The sequence below is a fragment of the Protomyctophum parallelum genome (assembly GCF_964188405.1).
Source record: "Protomyctophum parallelum genome assembly, chromosome: 8".
In the NCBI taxonomy this organism is placed as follows: Eukaryota; Metazoa; Chordata; class Actinopteri; order Myctophiformes; family Myctophidae; genus Protomyctophum; species Protomyctophum parallelum.
Window position 1 is genome coordinate 50,512,080 of NC_139703.1, and position 19,054 is coordinate 50,531,133.

The 19,054-nt window shown below is 41.9% G+C and overlaps 1 protein-coding gene across 2 annotated transcripts; it reads right to left on the reverse strand.

The window, feature by feature from the left end:
• Window positions 1–1,760: 1,760 nt before the first annotated feature.
• On the reverse strand, window positions 1,761–15,839 carry myl9b (myosin, light chain 9b, regulatory). Of its 2 annotated transcripts, none has more exons than XM_083770429.1 (4): window positions 15,823–15,839; window positions 4,645–4,848; window positions 3,845–4,006; window positions 1,761–2,931 (listed from the first exon to the last, which is right to left on the reverse strand). In XM_083770429.1, exons 2-4 carry the CDS (start codon window positions 4,826–4,828, stop codon window positions 2,756–2,758), a joined length of 522 nt encoding a protein of 173 aa, XP_083626555.1. In that variant the 5' UTR covers window positions 4,829–4,848; window positions 15,823–15,839; the 3' UTR covers window positions 1,761–2,755. The 2 variants fall into 2 exon arrangements, with proteins under 2 accessions (XP_083626555.1, XP_083626554.1); XM_083770428.1 differs by lacking the exon at window positions 15,823–15,839 and adding an exon at window positions 9,286–9,336.
• Between the last annotated feature and the right edge of the window lie 3,215 nt (window positions 15,840–19,054).

Below are 19,054 nucleotides of genomic sequence, written 5' to 3' on the forward strand. Positions count from 1 at the left end.
GTGGCGCAAAATCAGCCATGCTTTTCTATCTGCGTAGCGAAATGGATTCAGTAGAATTTCTAGTCGTACATAAAGGTTGTAGTTTCCATGAAACTGTCTTATCGCGTACCACATTATATGGCCGAATGCTGACTAGGATGTATTTCAAAGTTAAAAAAAGGTAAAAAGTTGAAGTTGCGTTCCTTGGTGAATATATATATATATATAGTAGCAACATTGTGAGGTGAATAGCCTTTTAAGAAATATGTTGACATGGGTCCAGACTGGAGAACCTCTCATAATGGTTTGTTTACATGTGCCATCGTACTATGGTCTGTTACAGGGGTTCTATTTCTACTGGATGTCGAGTAGGACAAGAGACTGGAGGTGTAATTCTGTGTTGCTATTTTTTATTAGACTAGCATACTGACAAGCACTGACACACCGCCAATATCGTGTTCTTCTCGTCTTGGGTTTGTCAGCTAGGCTAGGAAACCCTCAACTCAACCTCATCTGAGTTGTGCATGCAAGTGGATGTTATGTTACAGGTACTTGGCTGCTAGAGCAGCAGTTCCCAACCTTTCAGGATCAGGGCCCACCTGGAAATCGAAGAAGAAAAAGCGTTTGCCAAGTGGCCATCCATCTGGCCACTTAACACGGCAGCCAAGTGGCTGCTTTTGTTAATTTTAATGATCAGTTGATTGTGTTCTGGCTTGGATAAATGGAACTAATGTAGCATACTATAAGTTCCTATTTATTGGTATCGCGATGAAAAAGTTTTTTTCTCTTTTTTTTTTTTTGTACCATGACATTTTGTTTTTTACTTATTCTATCGTTCAAATGTTATTGTATTTGGGGGCCCACTTGCAATATCCTCATGGCCCACCAGTGGGCCCTGAACCCACATCTTGGGAATCTCTGCACTAGAGCAATGTGCATTTATACCTCAATTTACACAGGCATGGGTCATATAAATATGTTTTTTTATTTCGATTAATAATGCTAAATCATGCCACTGTGACACATGGTGTGGTGATACTGGAAAAAGGCTGGATACTGGATATGGGTTTAGGCAGACAGGTTTTAAATATCAGGTTTAAGATTGAGTGACACTTTGGTCATAGCAGACAATGTGAAAAATGCATGTAAATTCTGCTTGTTTGTTTCCTTGTAAATTTTGTTTTGGCATGATTCTATCTCAAACTGTAGCTTCTGTATGACCAAATGCATTCTAAAACATGTTTTCAAGTTCATTTCACCACGGGCAGTATAACTGGCTACTGTGCCTTAAACCTAGGACCCCGTTCTACATAGAAACTTTGGATAGTCTGTGCAATATATGCCTTAAATTTTAAATGTGTTTTTTTGTATAAGCATTTCAGAGAAATAAAAGTTCAGTTTTTCATAATGGTTCAGATTCCGCGCTTGCTTCTTGACTAATTCCCCGTGCAAGCCAAACATTGTGTTAGCAGCCCATTAAAGCACAGCCAAAGGGATTCCTTGAGTGTTGTTTGATACTCAAATCATAAAAGCATAATTAAATCAAAGAAAAATAAACATGGCATTAATTGAACAATAATTAATTGATATGGCATGGATTGGCTATAGAAATAGACATTAGGCATTGACACATAGGCATTGGACCAGTCTCTTCCCCCCCCCCCCCGTTGCCATATTATACTGTACCTGGTTGGATTATTAGACAGTGGCACTTTCATGACACTGAAACTGGTCATTAAAAGTCGTATCACAACTTCACACAACAAATGACACATTTTGAAAACGGGGAACATTTTAATTTTCTCCATATTAAGTAAAGTTGCACTGAAGTGACATCTGGAATTGTAAAGACTGGAACAGTGGCCTCACTCAGACACGGCACATTGATTTCCCAACGCTATGCAATAACCGATGCAAACGAGCCAAAGATTCCTTGTGTTCAGTGGCATCCCTAACCAGTAACCACTGACCGTTCAACAGCCTTGACTGAACCGTTTTCAAGGCTGAATTCCTTCAGAAGTGCTGACATATATTTCAATAACATGTGCATTGTACAGGGGGGGGGGGGGGGGGATGTTACTACCAACAATTTCTAGATGAACTTGGAATGATACACAAAGCAGTAACACAACATAAGCCACATTTGATTGTCAAAACTTTACAATGGACCATAAGGTCAATGAGACATCTTTAATTATCTTCCTGCACAAGAAAACGAGGGTGCTGTTTATGTACTGTATAGTGCTGACTTTGGCAGCTCATGCACATACCGGCGTTCAATATAATCTCAAAACAAGTCAAACTGGCCTCGCCTGCATTGTCCTGCAACAACATTATAATATAATATATATATAATAGCATATGAAAGCAGAGTGGCTGAAGCTTGCTTTGACACACTTCATCCATCCCGGTTCTGCATACATGAGCGTGAGGAATCGGTATGAAGCTGCAAATACTGTATTACACCTCTGTTCACGGATAAACATCACTGACAAAAGCTGAAAAGAGAGTGTATTGCAGAACTGGATCCCAAATTAATCCCAAGTCCCATTCCATAAAACCTTGCAGATATGACTGAAGAAGATCGACCCCTTTTGCCTCACAAAGCCTACAGCTATACCAGTATATTTTCATGGGTTTCGTTCATTTCACTATTCCTCCTAGCCAATTTCTCTTGGGATCTGTAGTGTCTATGAGGTCGGAAGAAAGGATTTATTTGGGTTGCAGTATACGTGGAGTCTTTGTGGACGCAAGGCAGATATTCCCCACTGACTCCCTACTCGTCGTCCTTGTCCTTGGCGCCGTGTTTAAGGATGCGGGTGAATTCAGCGTAATTGAAGTTGCCCTTCTTGTCAATGGGAGCCTCGCGGAACAGCTCGTCGACCTCCTCGTCTGTAAAGCGGTCCCCCATGGTGGTCAGGAGGTCCCGCAGGTGGTCTTCATGGATCACACCTGGAACATGTGCACGTGCACATGAATGAACACATGCGTTACTCTCTATTTAAACCATTCTGCCTGAGATCAGATTCTAAAAATGTTCTTCTACATCCTGACAGTTTTCTGAAAAAGCTATGTTTCTGTGTCAGTCGTTCTTCGATTTTTCAAAAAGAATAGCTAATGTGATGCTAACACCAAAAGGGGTTCCCGCCCCAAATGGGTTGTTAAACCCCAGGCTAATGCAGTGGTTTCCAAACGTTTTGTGCCCATGGCACATCAAAGGGCAAGTAACCTGTCGAGGCACACCTGTATCCATATCCATGCATGCAAATGAGTACCTCTATATAACATGTTATCAGTCTGGACTCTTTTCACTCTAAACGTTTATTTACTAATGCCAACCCTGTTTAATACTTTAGCAAAAATAACACAAAAGGCTAAATAGTAAAGATGTCACATGTGCTTGTATATTGGCTATTTATGGGACAAAGGTACCAAAAAAAATGTTTGCATACAACAATGACCAAAATGCGGATGCCAAATTGAGTGGTTAAAAGATTTTTTTTTTTAGTTTATATAATTTGCCTCTGTGTGGGGGAAAAGTAATAACTACTACTGTAGTATTGATACAGTAATATTCATAACTTTTTGTTTAGTTCTATATATTGCAATATTGTGTGGTTGCCACAAAATCCCAAGACACCTGGAATTGTCTCAAATGGCACACCAATGGGGAATCCATTGTATTCATATTCTTATCCTTTTTAATGAAGGCATGGATTTAATTCATGCCCTTGTTGCTGTGTTGTACAGTGAAGTGCAATATAGATCAAATGCATGTAATAACATTTCACACATCTGATCTGATCTGATCTGTCTGTCTGCTGTTTTCCTGTCTCTAATACATCCAGTTTGTTGTGCCCCTCACCAGACCCTTCCTCATCAAAGCAGGCGAATGCATTGCGGATGACGTCCTCTGGATCTGTGCCATTGAGCCTCTCTCCAAACATGGTGAGGAACATGGTGAAGTTGATGGGCCCCGGCGCTTCGCTCATCATGCCCTCCAGATAGTCATCAGAGGGGTTCTTTCCTGTGGTGGCCGGGGGCCACAAACGTATGTTATTAGATGGGCCATGTATTTTCAGATGTTAAAAAGCACTCTCTATTGTCACAACCAGTGGTGGAAAAAGTACTCAATTGTTTTACTTAAGTAAAAGTACCAATACTGCAATTTACTCCTTTACAAGTAAAAGTACGGAATTGAAAATGTACTTGAGTAAAAGTGCAAAAGTATCGGCATCAAAATGTACTTAAAGTACTAAAAGTAAAAGTACTCATATTGCAGAATGTCCCACTTCACAAGTTCAAAATGTGTACAAAGTCTACTGAAAATAGACTCACAATGCCGTTGCGATGCATTGTGAGCTTGTAGATCGGCTATTTTCAAATGGCCAAAATGTATTGGGTTGAAGTGGTTAATTTATGTTTTCTAATCAAAATTAAAATCGCCAAAGTAACTAAAGTAACTAAAGTTTTCAAATAGTTGTAGTGGAGTAAAAGTACAAATGTTGGCTCTGAGATGTAGTGGAGTAGAAGTAAAAGTACTGGAAATTGGAAATACTCAAGTAAAGCACAAATACCTCAAAATTGTACTTAAGTGAAAGTACTTAGTTACTTTCCACCACTGGTTACAACTTACAAGACAGTTCAACATACAGTAGAGCTCACCTAGGGAGGCCAACATATCATGAAGATCCTCTTTGTCAATGAAGCCGTCTCTGTTCTGGTCTATCATGTTGAAGGCCTCCTTGAACTCCTGGATCTGTGACTGGTCGAACATGGCAAAGACGTTCGAAGTGGCCCTCTGGGGCCGCTTCTTGGTGGTCTTTCCCTTGGCACGCTTGCTTGACATGGTGGTAGCTGAATGTGGGCCTGCAGGTGGTCAAAAGGTACAGGTCACAGGTTAGATCATAGCAACCAACAGTGATCGCACAATGCTTTTTCTGATTTTGCTTTATGTAGATAGAGGAGACAGGGCTGGCCTTAAACCAGGCATGCAGTCAATGCACTGGTCACCATTTGGCAGAGCAACATTGCATATTCTTGTCAGGAATGTCTGTTGCATAAGAATATCACTCATTACTAATTTCACCAACATCAATTTTATAACACTCATTGGATTCCATTTATCTAACCACAGCTTTTCCCCCTAACTTCTGCAATAGCACACTGAAAATTAGAACATTATGTTCCAGCTATTTTAGCCCCAGTTCAATTGGTATGGATTTGTCCAGTCAGATCCAGTATGGATTCAAAGATTGTCCCAAACAACTTGAAATGAAATGTAAAATGAAATCATTCATTTCACAATTTTCCGCTAGTGTCAGTCTCCGCCTGACTCTTGTTCTTTATGTCTCCCTTTTTCCCTTTATCTCGCCATTCCTCAACCTTTCTTTCATGAAGAAGGGAGGTAATAAACTCCCTGAATACGCACCAGAGTTGCTGCAGACCACTTCACAGTTGATTGTGAAAATGACCAGTGATGAGAGTAAACTAGTGTAAGTAAGTAAGTAAGTAAGTACAATTCTGAGTATTCCATTTCAATACTTTTACTTGTACTCCACTACATCTCAGACTCAAAGGCAAATGTTGTATTTTTACTGTTTGAAAAGTACTAGTTATTTTGTAGATTTAAATTATTATTAAAAGTACATTAACCACTTCAGCCCTATACAGTACGTTGGCTATTTGAAAATAGCCAGTCTACAAGCTCACAGAGTTGTGAGCTTGTAGATCTGCTATTTTCTAATGATTTTTAAACATTTTTAAACTTGTGAAATGGGACATATAGTACTTTTACCTTTGGTACTTTAATCAGACCAGTGTGTGTCCAGTGGAAACCTCGTATGAATCTGATCTCAGGTCAGAATGGGTTAATCAGACCAGTGTGTGTCCAGTGGAAACCTCATATGAATCTGATCTCACTTATTCCACCACTGAAAATGACACTTGCTGCACACCAGGGTTACCTTGAGAGGCAGCCAGATTTAGACCATCACTATGAAGCTGTTTTCTCTCCAACACAGGTCTGCAAGCATTCTTTCTGCATCTGCGTGTGTATGAGTATGCTTCATATATACTGTATAACAGTTTATGTATGTTTGGCATCTAGTGTTCTCCTGGTGTATTCTGGGAAGGCTAAACAGACAAATATGTCTGACTATTTCGCTCTACAGGAAGGAACAGGTGATTGTGATTTAGTCACACATTGTTCATAATGTTCGTATGTAAAAGAACAGTAATGAGGTATATGACATCATGCATTCAGAGGCACCTTGTGGTACCATGTTATAATTGAATGGTTCACCCATATGTACAAATGTTTTTTAATATAATCTATAGATTATATGGCAAAATAACTATTATTAAATAACTATTAAATCATATAAGCACATATGCCTAGTACTTCTTATCTTATCAAGCAGCAGAAGTGAATACGTCAATCTTACCAAGCAGCACATGGTCCGAGTTCATTTTGGGGCGGACAAATTGCACACATTTTTTATTTTATTAACGGGGAAAAGGTGTCCATCATGTCAGACATGTATGACTCACAGAAGCTTCACACGAAGCTTGGGATGATGAAATGGTAAATGGTGCATTTATATAGCGCCTTTATCCAAGGCGCTTTACATAAATGCAAGGCACCAACCTGCACATCGGGAGAAATTGGGGGTTCGGAGTCTTGCTCAAGGACACTTCGACACTAACTCTGGGGGAGCCTGGGTTTGAACTGGGAACCGCTTCACATCCGGCCACTCTACCTCTGAGCCAATGCCGCCCCCACAAATTACATCTGGTTTGCCTATCTACTTTACATGGTCCTTTATCGCTTCTCCCTCAGTGAATCCATATTCAAATGAATGCTCTGACCAATAGTGTACAGTATAATAGTGTACAGTATATAAGCTCTGTTGTATTGCCAATGCACAGTAGAGCAATCACCTACTCCGCTGTCCACTGTGTCCAGTATATGAGTATAGTATAGCTTGTGCATAACATGTGGACTGGATCACTGTAAACAAAGTAACCTCACAAGTGACGAGAATAGCCTTTATATCCCCCCAATACACCCACAAATGGATATTAGCCTACATTTACAGTACACTTTAGTTCTGTACAGACTCTAGAGTCTCTGCATTGTCTTAATCATTTGAATGCCAAATTAGGTTTATACTTAATACAACAATGTCACAACTCCTCCTGAACTGGCTGTTACCAGTGTTTACTTATACATTGTCTTTACTTTAGCTCTTTAACTTGTTGCCGTAGCCTGAAAACCCACCTTTTCAGACTCCATCATGGCCCATAGCACTTACCCTACCCCCTTAGATAGCATTTCTGTTGGCTTAGATAGCATTTGACACAGACTTATAACATGTTATGTAGACAGCACTATAATTGTATTGTATATAGTCATAGCACGCCATAGTACATATGTATAGCATAGTAGTGAATATGTATAGTTTATTATGTATAGTGTATGTATAGTTTCATCATATAGATATTCCACTGTTACCTTCTTAGCTTACGCATGTTTCATGATAAATGCTTTTATGTGATGTATTCCCATGCTTTTGTTCTTGCTTAAATGTAAGTCGCTCTGGATTAAGAGCGTCTGCTAAATGCCTATTGTTGCACATAGCAGTAGTTCTTGTGATCTGACAGGTAGGCCAATTAGTATAATTGCATAATCACTAATATTTGAGATAATCACAATTATTTTTGCATAATCGTCTCCATGTTGACAAATGCTCATACATTTTCAAACATTTCCCAGAAATAACAGATCTACATGCTTACAATGCCACTTCACTTCGTGACACATAAGCTATAACCTAATTTTACAATGTATTTTAACTAATTTAGGAATGAGGCCAATTCCTGACCCAAGTTTTCTGAACATAGCAACATGAACCACAAAAGGGGTTCCCGTCCTAGTCATTTCTTTATACAGTATATTTCAGTTATGAGTCATATCTGCACAGTGCAATCTTTGTTTACGAAGCCTAAAGGGCAAACAGAATGTCATTTGTATTCATATGTTTCAGTGTTCAATGGCAAAAATACGATTAAATTGTTAATCGCAATTATTTGTCTGACAATTAATCAACTTAAATGTTGTAATTGTGACAATACTGGTACTTTATGTTACTGGACATCTGCCCAGCCATTCTCCCAGCTGCTATGTAACGCAGTCAACAAGGAAGCTGAAGGCAAAACAAATCCAACTCCCTTTCAGCGTTTCTTGCACAGAGGAATTCTCCAATCTGATTAAGACTTTTCACTCTCCCTCCCTGGTTAGTGACCCCCACCACCCTTGCTTTTCCAGACTGTTTTAAATGTGCTGCAGTGATGTAACTTATTAGGAGTATAGGTCTACCTCATTAAGATGTTTCTTGGGGGCTTTCATAAAGCAGTTCAAATATAAATAGTTAAATTGGAAATATTGGAATGTGGTAATCCCACTATCTCTCTTGTGTATTCTTCCAGCATCTCCCTAATTAGCCTAATTGAATTATTGATCAATCTATCTCAAGTCGTCCGTCCGTCCCCCCCCCCCCCCCCCCACACACACACACACACAAAACAAACAAAGTCAGTGACTCAATCGTTGGGTTGGTCTTGAAGCTGGAATTGTACTGAGATATGCCCTCCCATCCTTTTGGATGACAGAGCCCATGTGTCCGGCACACGCACCCTCAACCTGATGTCATCAAGCAGTCCGCTAGTGAACTTGCACCCTAAAGCTCTGACCACAGGTCACCATTGTTCACAGTCAGAGTAAGCAACTAGAGGGGCCAAGAGCAGGGGATTCCTGACCCCAAACATAGTCAAGCAGGACACAAGCTGTAGTACTGTATGGCTGACTATGAAAAGACAAAAATGACAGCTGTTAAATCACAAGTGTGAGTGTGAGTGTGAGTGTGTGTGTGTGTGTGTGTGTGTGTGTGTGTGTGTGTGTGTGTGTGTGTGTGTGTGTGTGTGTGTGTGTGTGTGTGTGTGTGTGTGTGTGTGCATGTGTGTGTGTGTGTGTGTGTGTGTGAGAACACAGAGAAAGAGAGAAAGTAAAAGAGAGCAATCAAAATAGATGAAGGGTTAGGCTACTTATTTCAACTGATGAGGACAACCCCTGGAGCAGCTGACCTGGTGCTTTGAACCAGCTCTCTACAAACAAACCCATCACCCAACTGACAGTTTACAACTGAACACTCAGTAATCTGCTCTGCTCTGAAATGACAATAAAAACCAGAGGTGAGATTGCACTACACATGCAACAGAGTAGTAGAAAACTCAAATCCATCTCACCTAGTGTCTCAGGTAGTGAATTATTGTCGGAGTCCTTCAAGCCCCCTTTTGTCTTTGTCTCAATCAGAGAGTGGGAAGGGAAACAGGCAGTCCTACTGAAAAGTTTGCTTAAAGCGTCAGAGTCCCCACATGCCCCTCCCTTCACTACCCCAGCCAATGGCGAGTGCAGGCTGTCCCAAACAGAGGCGGCGCAGGTCCAGGGCATTTCTCCATACAAGGAGAAAGAATGTGCAGGCTGTACTTTTGCTGCTGCCACAGCAGACACTGCTTGGGATGTTTGGGAAAAGGCTGAAATGACAGGAACTACGATAAGGCAGCCTTATTTAGAGAAAAGCGTCCGCACTTCTTGGTAGGGGGGGCTCGCTATGGCATGGCGGAGGGGTGGATGGAAAGGATGGAGGAAGATCGCCAGCAGATGCTAGAGTTGTAAAAGCAAAGGGCCTGCTTATTGTTTGTTAGCTCTTTAGAATATGGCTCTCCTTAAATAGTCCGTTTGGCTGTCTGGCCCTACGGCTCCTAAGGCTGCAGGGAATGTCTGTTTACTGCTCACTTTCTCTCCCATCATGCAATCTGTTCAATGGACAAATTGGACATGCTTTATTATTGTGTAATAATAGATGTGTGAGTTCATCATTTCTAGTTCATCAGTTTTAGGTCCCTGTACGAAATAAAATTACCAGCATCCAATATCCACTGTATCAACAAAAAGAAAAAAAAAACATGAAATTGAATATCATGACCAGTAGGCTACTATGATATAACTTTATATAACTTTAATCTCCTTAAGGCAGTATCTTTCAAATACAAATTGTGCCATCTCTCAGTAGCCATAAACTAAAGGCTTATATGTAGACTACTTTGTGTGTGTGTGTGTGTGTGTGTGTGTGTGTGTGTGTGTGTGGTGCGTGCGTGCGTGCGTGCGTGCGTGCGTGTGTACTGTGTGCGTGTTTTAATGAAGTAACAAACTGAGTTAAAGTTTTGGTCTAATACACACACACACACACACACACACACACACACACACACACACACACACACACACACACACACACATATAAACGGTCTATTTTCCTGATTTGAAAAATAAAATAAAAACAAAAGTAAGTTTTGTCCCTTTGCTCTCATCTCACAAGTTTGCTGATTTGAAATTGTGTTTTTTTTTTACATTTGGGGAAATGTTAGTAGTAGACAATGTTGCATTGATTGATCCAATGCATTCAGTCAATCTGCCACCTGCAAAACAAGGGAAAGAGAGTAGGGTTGCCCCCTGCTGGACATCCACAGTACCGTTTGTTTAATGTTGTGCAGCACTCTCCCAGTACATGGGAATGGAAATAAAAGCATGGGTTACCGAGGCCACAGACAGCAACTGCATGGGTTGGGTAGAGACTGGCCACCTGGAAATCAGAAGTTTTGTCCTGTGGCCCACACCCTTAGAGTATGGGCCCACCCCGTGTGTCGAACTTGTCGAAGTGTCCCTGAGCAAGACCACCACTAACACTTAACCGGAATCAACCCCAGCCTGAGCCTGTGCAGCTGGCTCCTGGACTTTCTGTCAGAGTGACACCAGGAGGTGAGGATGGATGGGGTCCAACATCTCTGCCCCCTGACTGACCCTCAACACAGGAGTGCCCTAGCACGGGTTCTGAGCCCCATTCTCTAATTCCTTGTACGACTGCATGGCGATGCAGAGCTCCAACTTGACACAACAGTATTAGTCCTGAAGATAGGGTCAGCAGCTTCAAATCCCTCAGCATCTACACTGAGAAACTCACCTGGGATACATGATGTATGTATTCCCTGAGAAACTCATCTGGCATGTATTGTACACTGACTGACACTGAAGTAATGACATTATTTCAGGTGAATGCAGAAGTTTGGTATGGGCCCCAGGTCCCACTGGCCTGGGGCCAGGTGCCACAGGAGAGTATCATGATAACGGCCTGGTGGTATGGGAACTGTACTTACCTCAACCTCAAAACAATGCAGAGAGGGGCTGGTGAGGTTTTCAGTTTTCAACTTCACCCAGCTGATGGCTGCTCAGATGGTTCTGATCATCTGATGTGATGAGCACTCAGGGCCCGTCCGTCAGGGTGAATAACTTCGACATAATAGCTGAGGCCAGGAATTGAACCTGGCTGGGATTGACTGTTTCTGCAGGCAGCCTCTTTACCCATTCAGCTATGGCTGGCTGGACTCCTTCAAAACCGCTCTCAAAGGGCACCTACGGACGGCTGCAATTCGAAACTGGCCTCTGTAAAATCTGAATCCCCCCCACCCCACCCCCCCCCCCCATTTCCCCTCACTGTATGTATCCTTTCCCTTTTTGCTTCCTATATGATGAATTCCTGTTCTGTTCTTTAACTACATAGAAGTGTCTATTTGTATGTCTCTAAATGTTTTGATGAATTGAACAAGGTGGACCCTGTTGTAAACAAGTGTAATGCTTAATTGCGTCGTCCACACACAGTTAACAGTCTTTGTATTGAGTTTGTGCTTGAAATGTACTGTAATTCTAGAAACTGTTAATAAATATTTCAATCAATCAATCAAAACCTCAGTTAATAGGTGATGCAGTCATTCAAGAACACCAAAGATTCTCATGGAGGATGAGGAATTTCGCAGCACGGTAGCATAGCACCTACCTACTTTGATGAGGAACAACTTTATGGTGATATGAAGCCAGCTAAATAACAATTTTACTAGACTCAATTGTGAATAAAGTGGCTAAAATGCATTTCTAAAATAAAACGGTGTTTAAGTTTTATAATATTGAAGGAGAATACCATCACTCACGGATTAGTCCTTTAAGTTTTTAAGTTTTATAATAAATATATTATATAAATGGCAATTTAATCTTCTTCGTCCATGTTGTGCATGACTGAGGCTTACTTCTGACCGCCAGGGATGACTGCACTGCACGCTGTGTTTACAAAACAAATGGAAGAGGCGGGTTCTTGTCGCTCATTGGACAATTTAAAGGACCACTTCACCACTTTTCAACCTATCTTCATATAATAGGTCCTCACTAATAATCATGAAAAAATGGCACAATTTCTTTCTACTAGGAGGGCTGTGGTCAGTTTAGAAACCGTCTTCCAGTGATTTGTTTTTTTTAAAGATTTCTTTACAAATATATTTAGATTGTCATTATCGTGAGAACGATGGCTTCCATTTTCGCATTGCAACTTTTCAGGAATAGAAAGCCTGCAGTTTTTATTAGCTTGTATTCCCCATCGATGATGTCACTGGAAGACGGTTTCTGAACTACCCACAGCCCTCCTATGAGACACAGACTGAGTATTATTAGTGAGGACCTATTATAATTATGAAGATAAGTTGAAAAGCGGTGAAGTGGTCCTTTAATACTCTATGTCTAATCTATGCCTTCACTGGGCGGGTCGCGCAATGCGCAGGCGCAACAGACCAACAACAACAGACCAGGAAGCATCTGTCTGTCTGTACTACTCTGTAGCTCTGAGAGTGAGACAGCTCCACTCCCCCAGGCATGAACGCAGCAGCCTAAAAGGTAAGCTCTTATATTACCACAACACAATATGTCCATAATGTCCATATTAGCACGAAACGAACACTATTATTGTGCTTTTTATAACACGCAGACAGTTGTTCAGAGATAGTGAACTTGTGAACTATTTTCTGCATATATACACACATACTGAGACATCGTTTTGAGACACGTCCCCAAAAAGTGGAATGATGACATCCCCCTGATATTGGCAACTCACTTTCTCAGCGGGGAAAAAAACAACAATTTCAGTTATCCGTGTATCTAGCTAGTATTGTAAACGTCGGAATCTTTGGTGATTTTCAGATTGATATCCAGCTTGTAATTTGTCCATGTGTAAATGTAAAATAAGATGGAGCATGTTTTCTCTCATAATATATGATGAGCTGATTTCCATGTTGAAGTTGAATAGATGCATTGATTAGAGCTTTAATGTAGCCTACTGGCTGGCCATTGTCCAGATGGCACAATCAGTGATGGTGAAATAGACAGTTCCTCATTGGTTGTCTAAATAAACAAACTTTGACCTATCCATTGGGAGGCCGATTGCAACAAAGACAAGTACAGTATTTCCACACTTGACTGGCTCAAATCATATTTGGGACACAGCCCAGGAACCTTTGTCCCAGTTGGCATCCATTCCTTAAAATGCAATATCGGCAGGGGTCATCGCCATGCTGGCTTGTGGTGGACATTTTGTCATACAAAACAATTATATCAGTAGAAACACATAAAGACCTAGCCCTGAATGGCATATATATCGCCCATCCTTGCTAGGACTCCCTGAGCAAGACACTTAACCCTAGCCGCAATTTGCATCTCTAGATTTTTTTACAATGGGTTGAATCTAGAGTTGCAACAAGCTCCATCCACTTCCTATTCATCATTTTTGGTTTGTGATCTGCTTGTCTTAAATGACGTTAAACTCACCAACATTGCAGCTGCAGTCCAAGCTTGAATTATCCTCTTTCAATCTGCCGAGCTTGTTTTTCATAAAAATCCACCATAGAGATGTTATGAGATACTTTCTGTCAAGACATCCTCTGCAAGTGTTGCAGTTTGGAAGCACTCGTTTCTGTTAACGGGTCACGCTGCTGCCTCCTGCATTATGTGCAAATTCGAAACAGGTGGAACGCAGGGCCGTTCAGTGACGTACGACGAGTGCTTCCAAACTCCAGCATTTAGAAAAATAATCACTTGCAGAGGATGTCTTGACAGAAAGTAGCTCATAACATCTCTACGGTGGATTGTTATGAAAAACAAGCTCGGCAGATTGAAAGAGGATAATTCAAGCTTGGACTGCAGCTGCAATGTTGGTGAGTTTAACGTCGTTTAAGACAAGCAGATCACAAACCAAAAATGATGAATAGGAAGTGGATGGAGCTTGTTGCAACTCTAGATTCAACCCATTGTAAAAAAATCTAGAGATGCAAATTGCGGCTAATAAAGACCTAGCCCTGAATGGCATATATATCGCCCATCCTTGCTAGGACTCCCTGAGCAAGACACTTAACCCCTAACTGCTCCCCAAGCGCTGTAGTGGCTGTAAGTGGCTGCTCACTGCTCCTAGTAGTTAGAGGATGGGTACATGCAGAGGACAAATTTCACTTTCACTGTGTACACTGTGCAAATGTACACACTACACAGGGACAAAAGAAACGCCCCGGAGGTCGCAGTTAACCCATTCTGACCTGAGATCAGATTCATACGAGGTTTCCACTGGACACTACACACACTGGTCTGATTAACTATGAAACCTTGCGTTTTTGACAACCTAACCCACAATCCCCGTCACTCTCTCCCTGTCACTCTTTCCCCGTCACTCACCCCAGCTCTGGTCCCGTAGGTCCTGAGGATTTGAGATCTCGCTGAGCAGTGTAGTCATTGTAGTCGCAAAATCCCCCACAGAACCTCTTCAGACACTTCTTATAATTGGTTCACTAGATGTCGTGTCACGATGACGATGCCTGCCAGCTAAGTACGTATATCGCCATGACGATACCAGGCGTGCATAATCCATATAGGAGGTTTCTACACTAGTCTGATGTCAGCTGGATATCGTTGTTGTCTCCATACATGGAGCTATAGGCGATTAGGCGTGTCCATATATGGAGCTCTAGGTAACGAAGGCTTTCACCTAGAGCTCCATATATGGAGACTATCTATATAGCTATAGCTGATGCCCCCCCCCCATGCCAAAGCGCCAGCACTCGCCCAGCACTCAGAATCCTTATACATGGGGAAAGCCCCATATATGTTGCCCAGGTCTCATTGCACGCTTCTCGCCCCCAGGCATCTTACTGGTTATAATAATAATAATTATTGTTATAATTATACTGTATTTGTTGTGTCTGGGGTAGCTCATAGTCTTTTAAAGTGCTTAAAGCTGCAACCCACGATTTCTAATACATATTTTCATTGTCTACCTCCCCAAACGAAGAGGTAATTGCAGTAATGTCTGAATGAACTACAATAAAGATTGTGGCATTAGTGTATGCTTCTAATTGTATTAATTAACGTGATTAATTAACTTTATTGACATTGTCATTGTCAACTAGGTGTCCTACCACCAGACACCAGGGTCTAAGATCAGTGGAAGAGTAGGGAGACCACCAATCATTGCAGATGTACTAGTTATATTGCACTAACATGTTGTACAGTACAGATTTAACATTGTATTCATTAAAATAAGTCCTGGATTGTAGATGATGCAGCTTTAACGCATGTGCTTGTAAGAAGCCATGTACAAAATATGTAATCATTGACTTTTTCTCTAGGTAAATGAGAACCCATGACAACATTTTTAGAATTTAGATCTACAAGCTCGTAGCGCGCCACCGAGTGGCGCGCTACGAGCTTGTAGGTCTGCTATTTTTTGAAAAATCGAAGAACCACTGACATTTTTTAGAATCTGATCTCAGGTCAGAATGGGTTAATCAGACCAGTGTGTGTCCAGTGGAAACCTCGTATGAATCTGATCTCAGGTCAGAATGGGATAAAGTTAAACTGACCTTTTTCTATGCAGGTTTCTTCCACAGGCAGCGTTGGCAAAGACCGACATTGATATTCGAAAGTAACCATCTTCAGGTAGTTCCATGTTGGGCTGTTGGCGGGGTCTAGCAGTGTAAAAAGCCTCCTCCGTGAAGGAATTCACTGCTCCCCCCCAGTCCCCTCCAGTCCCCTCACACACACAGTCTTTGTAGAGACAGTCGTCCCTCATATGTGACTGCCTATTCGCCCTAGTGTACTGTGGTCAAGCCCAGAATGTGATCAGCTGGTGTGTGTGTGTGTGTGTGTGTGTGTGTGTGTGTGTGTGTGTGTGTGTGTGTGTTGCATATCCATGCAAAGCGAATGTGAATAGATCACCCGACCCTTTCAGAAACTGCTGGTCTGGCTGTCATGTGCAGTGTGTGAGTGAGTGGGGAAGTGTGAATTCGATGCAAGTGTGTGAGAGGTGTGTGAGAGGATGGTTGTGTGTGTGGCTGTGTGCACATGGAGGAGTGTGTGCTTGTGAGAGAAAGAGGGAGCAGTAGTGTGTGAGTGAATAGTCTGGGACTCTCTCATAGATGTACAATATTGCTGCCCAGTTAGGAACAGAGAGCACTAGAGAGGGCTGTCAAAACATTTAGCCGCAGATCTGACAGAGAGCCAAGTTTAGCTTAGCAATCTACAGGCCCTACAGGCCTCAGTTGTGTCAAATCTAGCAAAATGTAGCCTATAATTCGGGAAGAGGGGGGCTAAGCCAAGACAGACAGCCGAGGATCCTGCGGAATGAAGGACATTAGGGCATCTTATGGCAGAAGGCGGGTCAGAGGAACAAGGTCTGGTTGGGAAGGGACACCTACATCCTTCACTCTGGGTAAGACTGGAATAGGTGAGAAACCTTTTGGTGTTCAGGTAGAAAAGGACTTAGTATACCACACTAGAAGGGACTCCATGACAGGAAATCAACTTCATTTTAGTAGTTGAATAAATCAGCTTCTTAGTGATTTATCTTGTACACATTTATTTGTTCCTTTAATTAAATTAAAAGTTAGATTTGTGATTGCTGGGTAAACAACATATAAAATGTAAACATGCAGGTTGTATTTGTAAGGTGTATGTGTTCAGACAACGCGTGATGATCATTTTGGTGTCGACATGTATCGCAGTGATTCATTGAATAATCGCAAAAGATAATTTACTAATTAATCGACTATGTTTTAATAAGTAGTTGCATCCAAGTTGGTCATGTGGGACTTTAGTTTAGACTAAAGAATTTACATGTCTTGTTGTGTAGGGTCTGGATCTTTTCCATGTCTTGGGTCTTGTTGTGTAGGGTCTGGATCTTTTCCTTGGGTCTTGTTGTGTAGGGTCTGGATCTTTTCCTTGTCTTGGGTCTTGTTGTGTAGGGTCTGGATCTTTTCCATGTCTTGGGTCTTGTTGTGTAGGGTCTGGATCTTTTCCTTGGGTCTTGTTGTGTAGGGTCTGGATCTTTTCCTTGGGTCTTGTTGTGTAGGGTCTGGATCTTTTCCTTGGGTCTTGTTGTGTAGGGTCTGGATCTTTTCCTTGGGTCTTGTTGTGTAGGGTCTGGATCTTTTCCTTGGGTCTTGTTGTGTAGGGTCTGGATCTTTTCCATGTCTTGGGTCTTGTCGTGTAGGGTCTGGATCTTTTCCTTGTCTTGGGTCTTGATGTGTAGGGTCTGGATCTTTTCCTTGGGTCTTGTTGTGTAGGGTCTGGATCTTTTCCTTGGGTCTTGTTGTGTAGGGTCTGGATCTTTTCCTTGGGTCTTGTTGTGTAGGGTCTGGATCTTTTCCATGTCTTGGGTCTTGTTGTGTAGGGTCTGGATCTTTTCCATGTCTTGGGTCTTGTTGTGTAGGGTCTGGATCTTTTCCTTGGGTCTTGTTGTGTAGGGTCTGGATCTTTTCCTTGGGTCTTGTTGTGTAGGGTCTGGATCTTTTCCTTGGGTCTTGTTGTGTAGGGTCTGGATCTTTTCCTTGGGTCTTGTTGTGTAGGGTCTGGATCTTTTCCATGTCTTGGGTCTTGTTGTGTAGGGTCTGGATCTTTTCCTTGGGTCTTGTTGTGTAGGGTCTGGATCTTTTCCTTGTCTTGGGTCTTGTTGTGTAGGGTCTGGATCTTTTCCTTGGGTCTTGTTGTGTAGGGTCTGGATCTTTTCCTTGGGTCTTGTCGTGTAGGGTCTGGATCTTTTCCATGTCTTGGGTCTTGTTGTGTAGGGTCTGGATCTTTTCCTTGGGTCTTGTTGTGTAGGGTCTGGATCTTTTCCATGTCTTGGGTCTTGTCGTGTAGGGTCTGGATCTTTTCCATGTCTTGGGTCTTGTTGTGTAGGGTCTGGATCTTTTCCTTGGGTCTTGTTGTGTAGGGTCTGGATCTTTTCCTTGGGTCTTGTTGTGTAGGGTCTGGATCTTTTCCTTGGGTCTTGTTGTGTAGGGTCTGGATCTTTTCCTTGGGTCTTGTTGTGTAGGGTCTGGATCTTTTCCTTGGGTCTTGTTGTGTAGGGTCTGGATCTTTTCCATGTCTTGGGTCTTGTCGTGTAGGGTCTGGATCGTTTCCTCGCCCGCTGGCGAAAACGAATGTTGCGCATGTGTGAGTAGTAAGTACGTGCCTTTATACCGGGGGCCGGGCGCGTACTGCGTCATGGCGCACGCACAGAGCCCATTCTCCTGTCAGTCTGATGTGAGTGTATAAGATGTACTTCTGTCTGCATCCAAGATTGAACGCCTCCCAATTGGCGAATTGTGAGCGTTGTATTTTGACATACCGGTAACTTCTGGGAACTCAAATTAGGTTAGGTCTGGATTGACAGTTTCAGACAAAACATACTTTCAGTTTTTAAAATGTTTCTAATGTTCTTTCACACGGACAGAGAAGCAGATTTTATGATAATCAAACTAATTACTCAAGACAGTCTGGTTGTCTGTTTTGGTCTTCCATTTATTGCAATATGGATATAACAGTTTCACTTCCACTATCCAAATACCTAACCTGTGAAGTTAAGTCATCTTTTCAGTGAGTGTTATTCGTTCAAAATAACATGCTATTCTTGGCATGGCAAGGCTGTAAAATCCAATAAAGCTACTGAGAAAGCGCTACACCCTTACTCAGAGCAGCATTGAATTATGCATATCGAAACGAGAATGTCTAGTAATGTTGATACAGGCACAAACAAACTAGGTCAGATGTTATGTTGTCATTAGCTTTTCAGCCAAAACGTGACTTTCTGACCGTTGGGTCCCTTTCCCCACT

What these genes read in the sequence shown, in the direction of transcription:
- myl9b (XM_083770429.1), bottom strand. Translation starts at nt 4,828, where the DNA reads ATGTCAAGCAAGCGTGCCAAGGGAAAGACCACCAAGAAGCGGCCCCAG. An exon ending in TGATATGTTGGCCTCCCTAG is followed by an intron (nt 4,007 to 4,644) that starts GTGAGCTCTACT and finishes CGGCCACCACAG; the next exon opens with GAAAGAACCCCTCTGATGAC. An exon ending in CTTTGATGAGGAAGGGTCTG is followed by an intron (nt 2,932 to 3,844) that starts GTGAGGGGCACA and finishes CACATGTTCCAG; the next exon opens with GTGTGATCCATGAAGACCAC.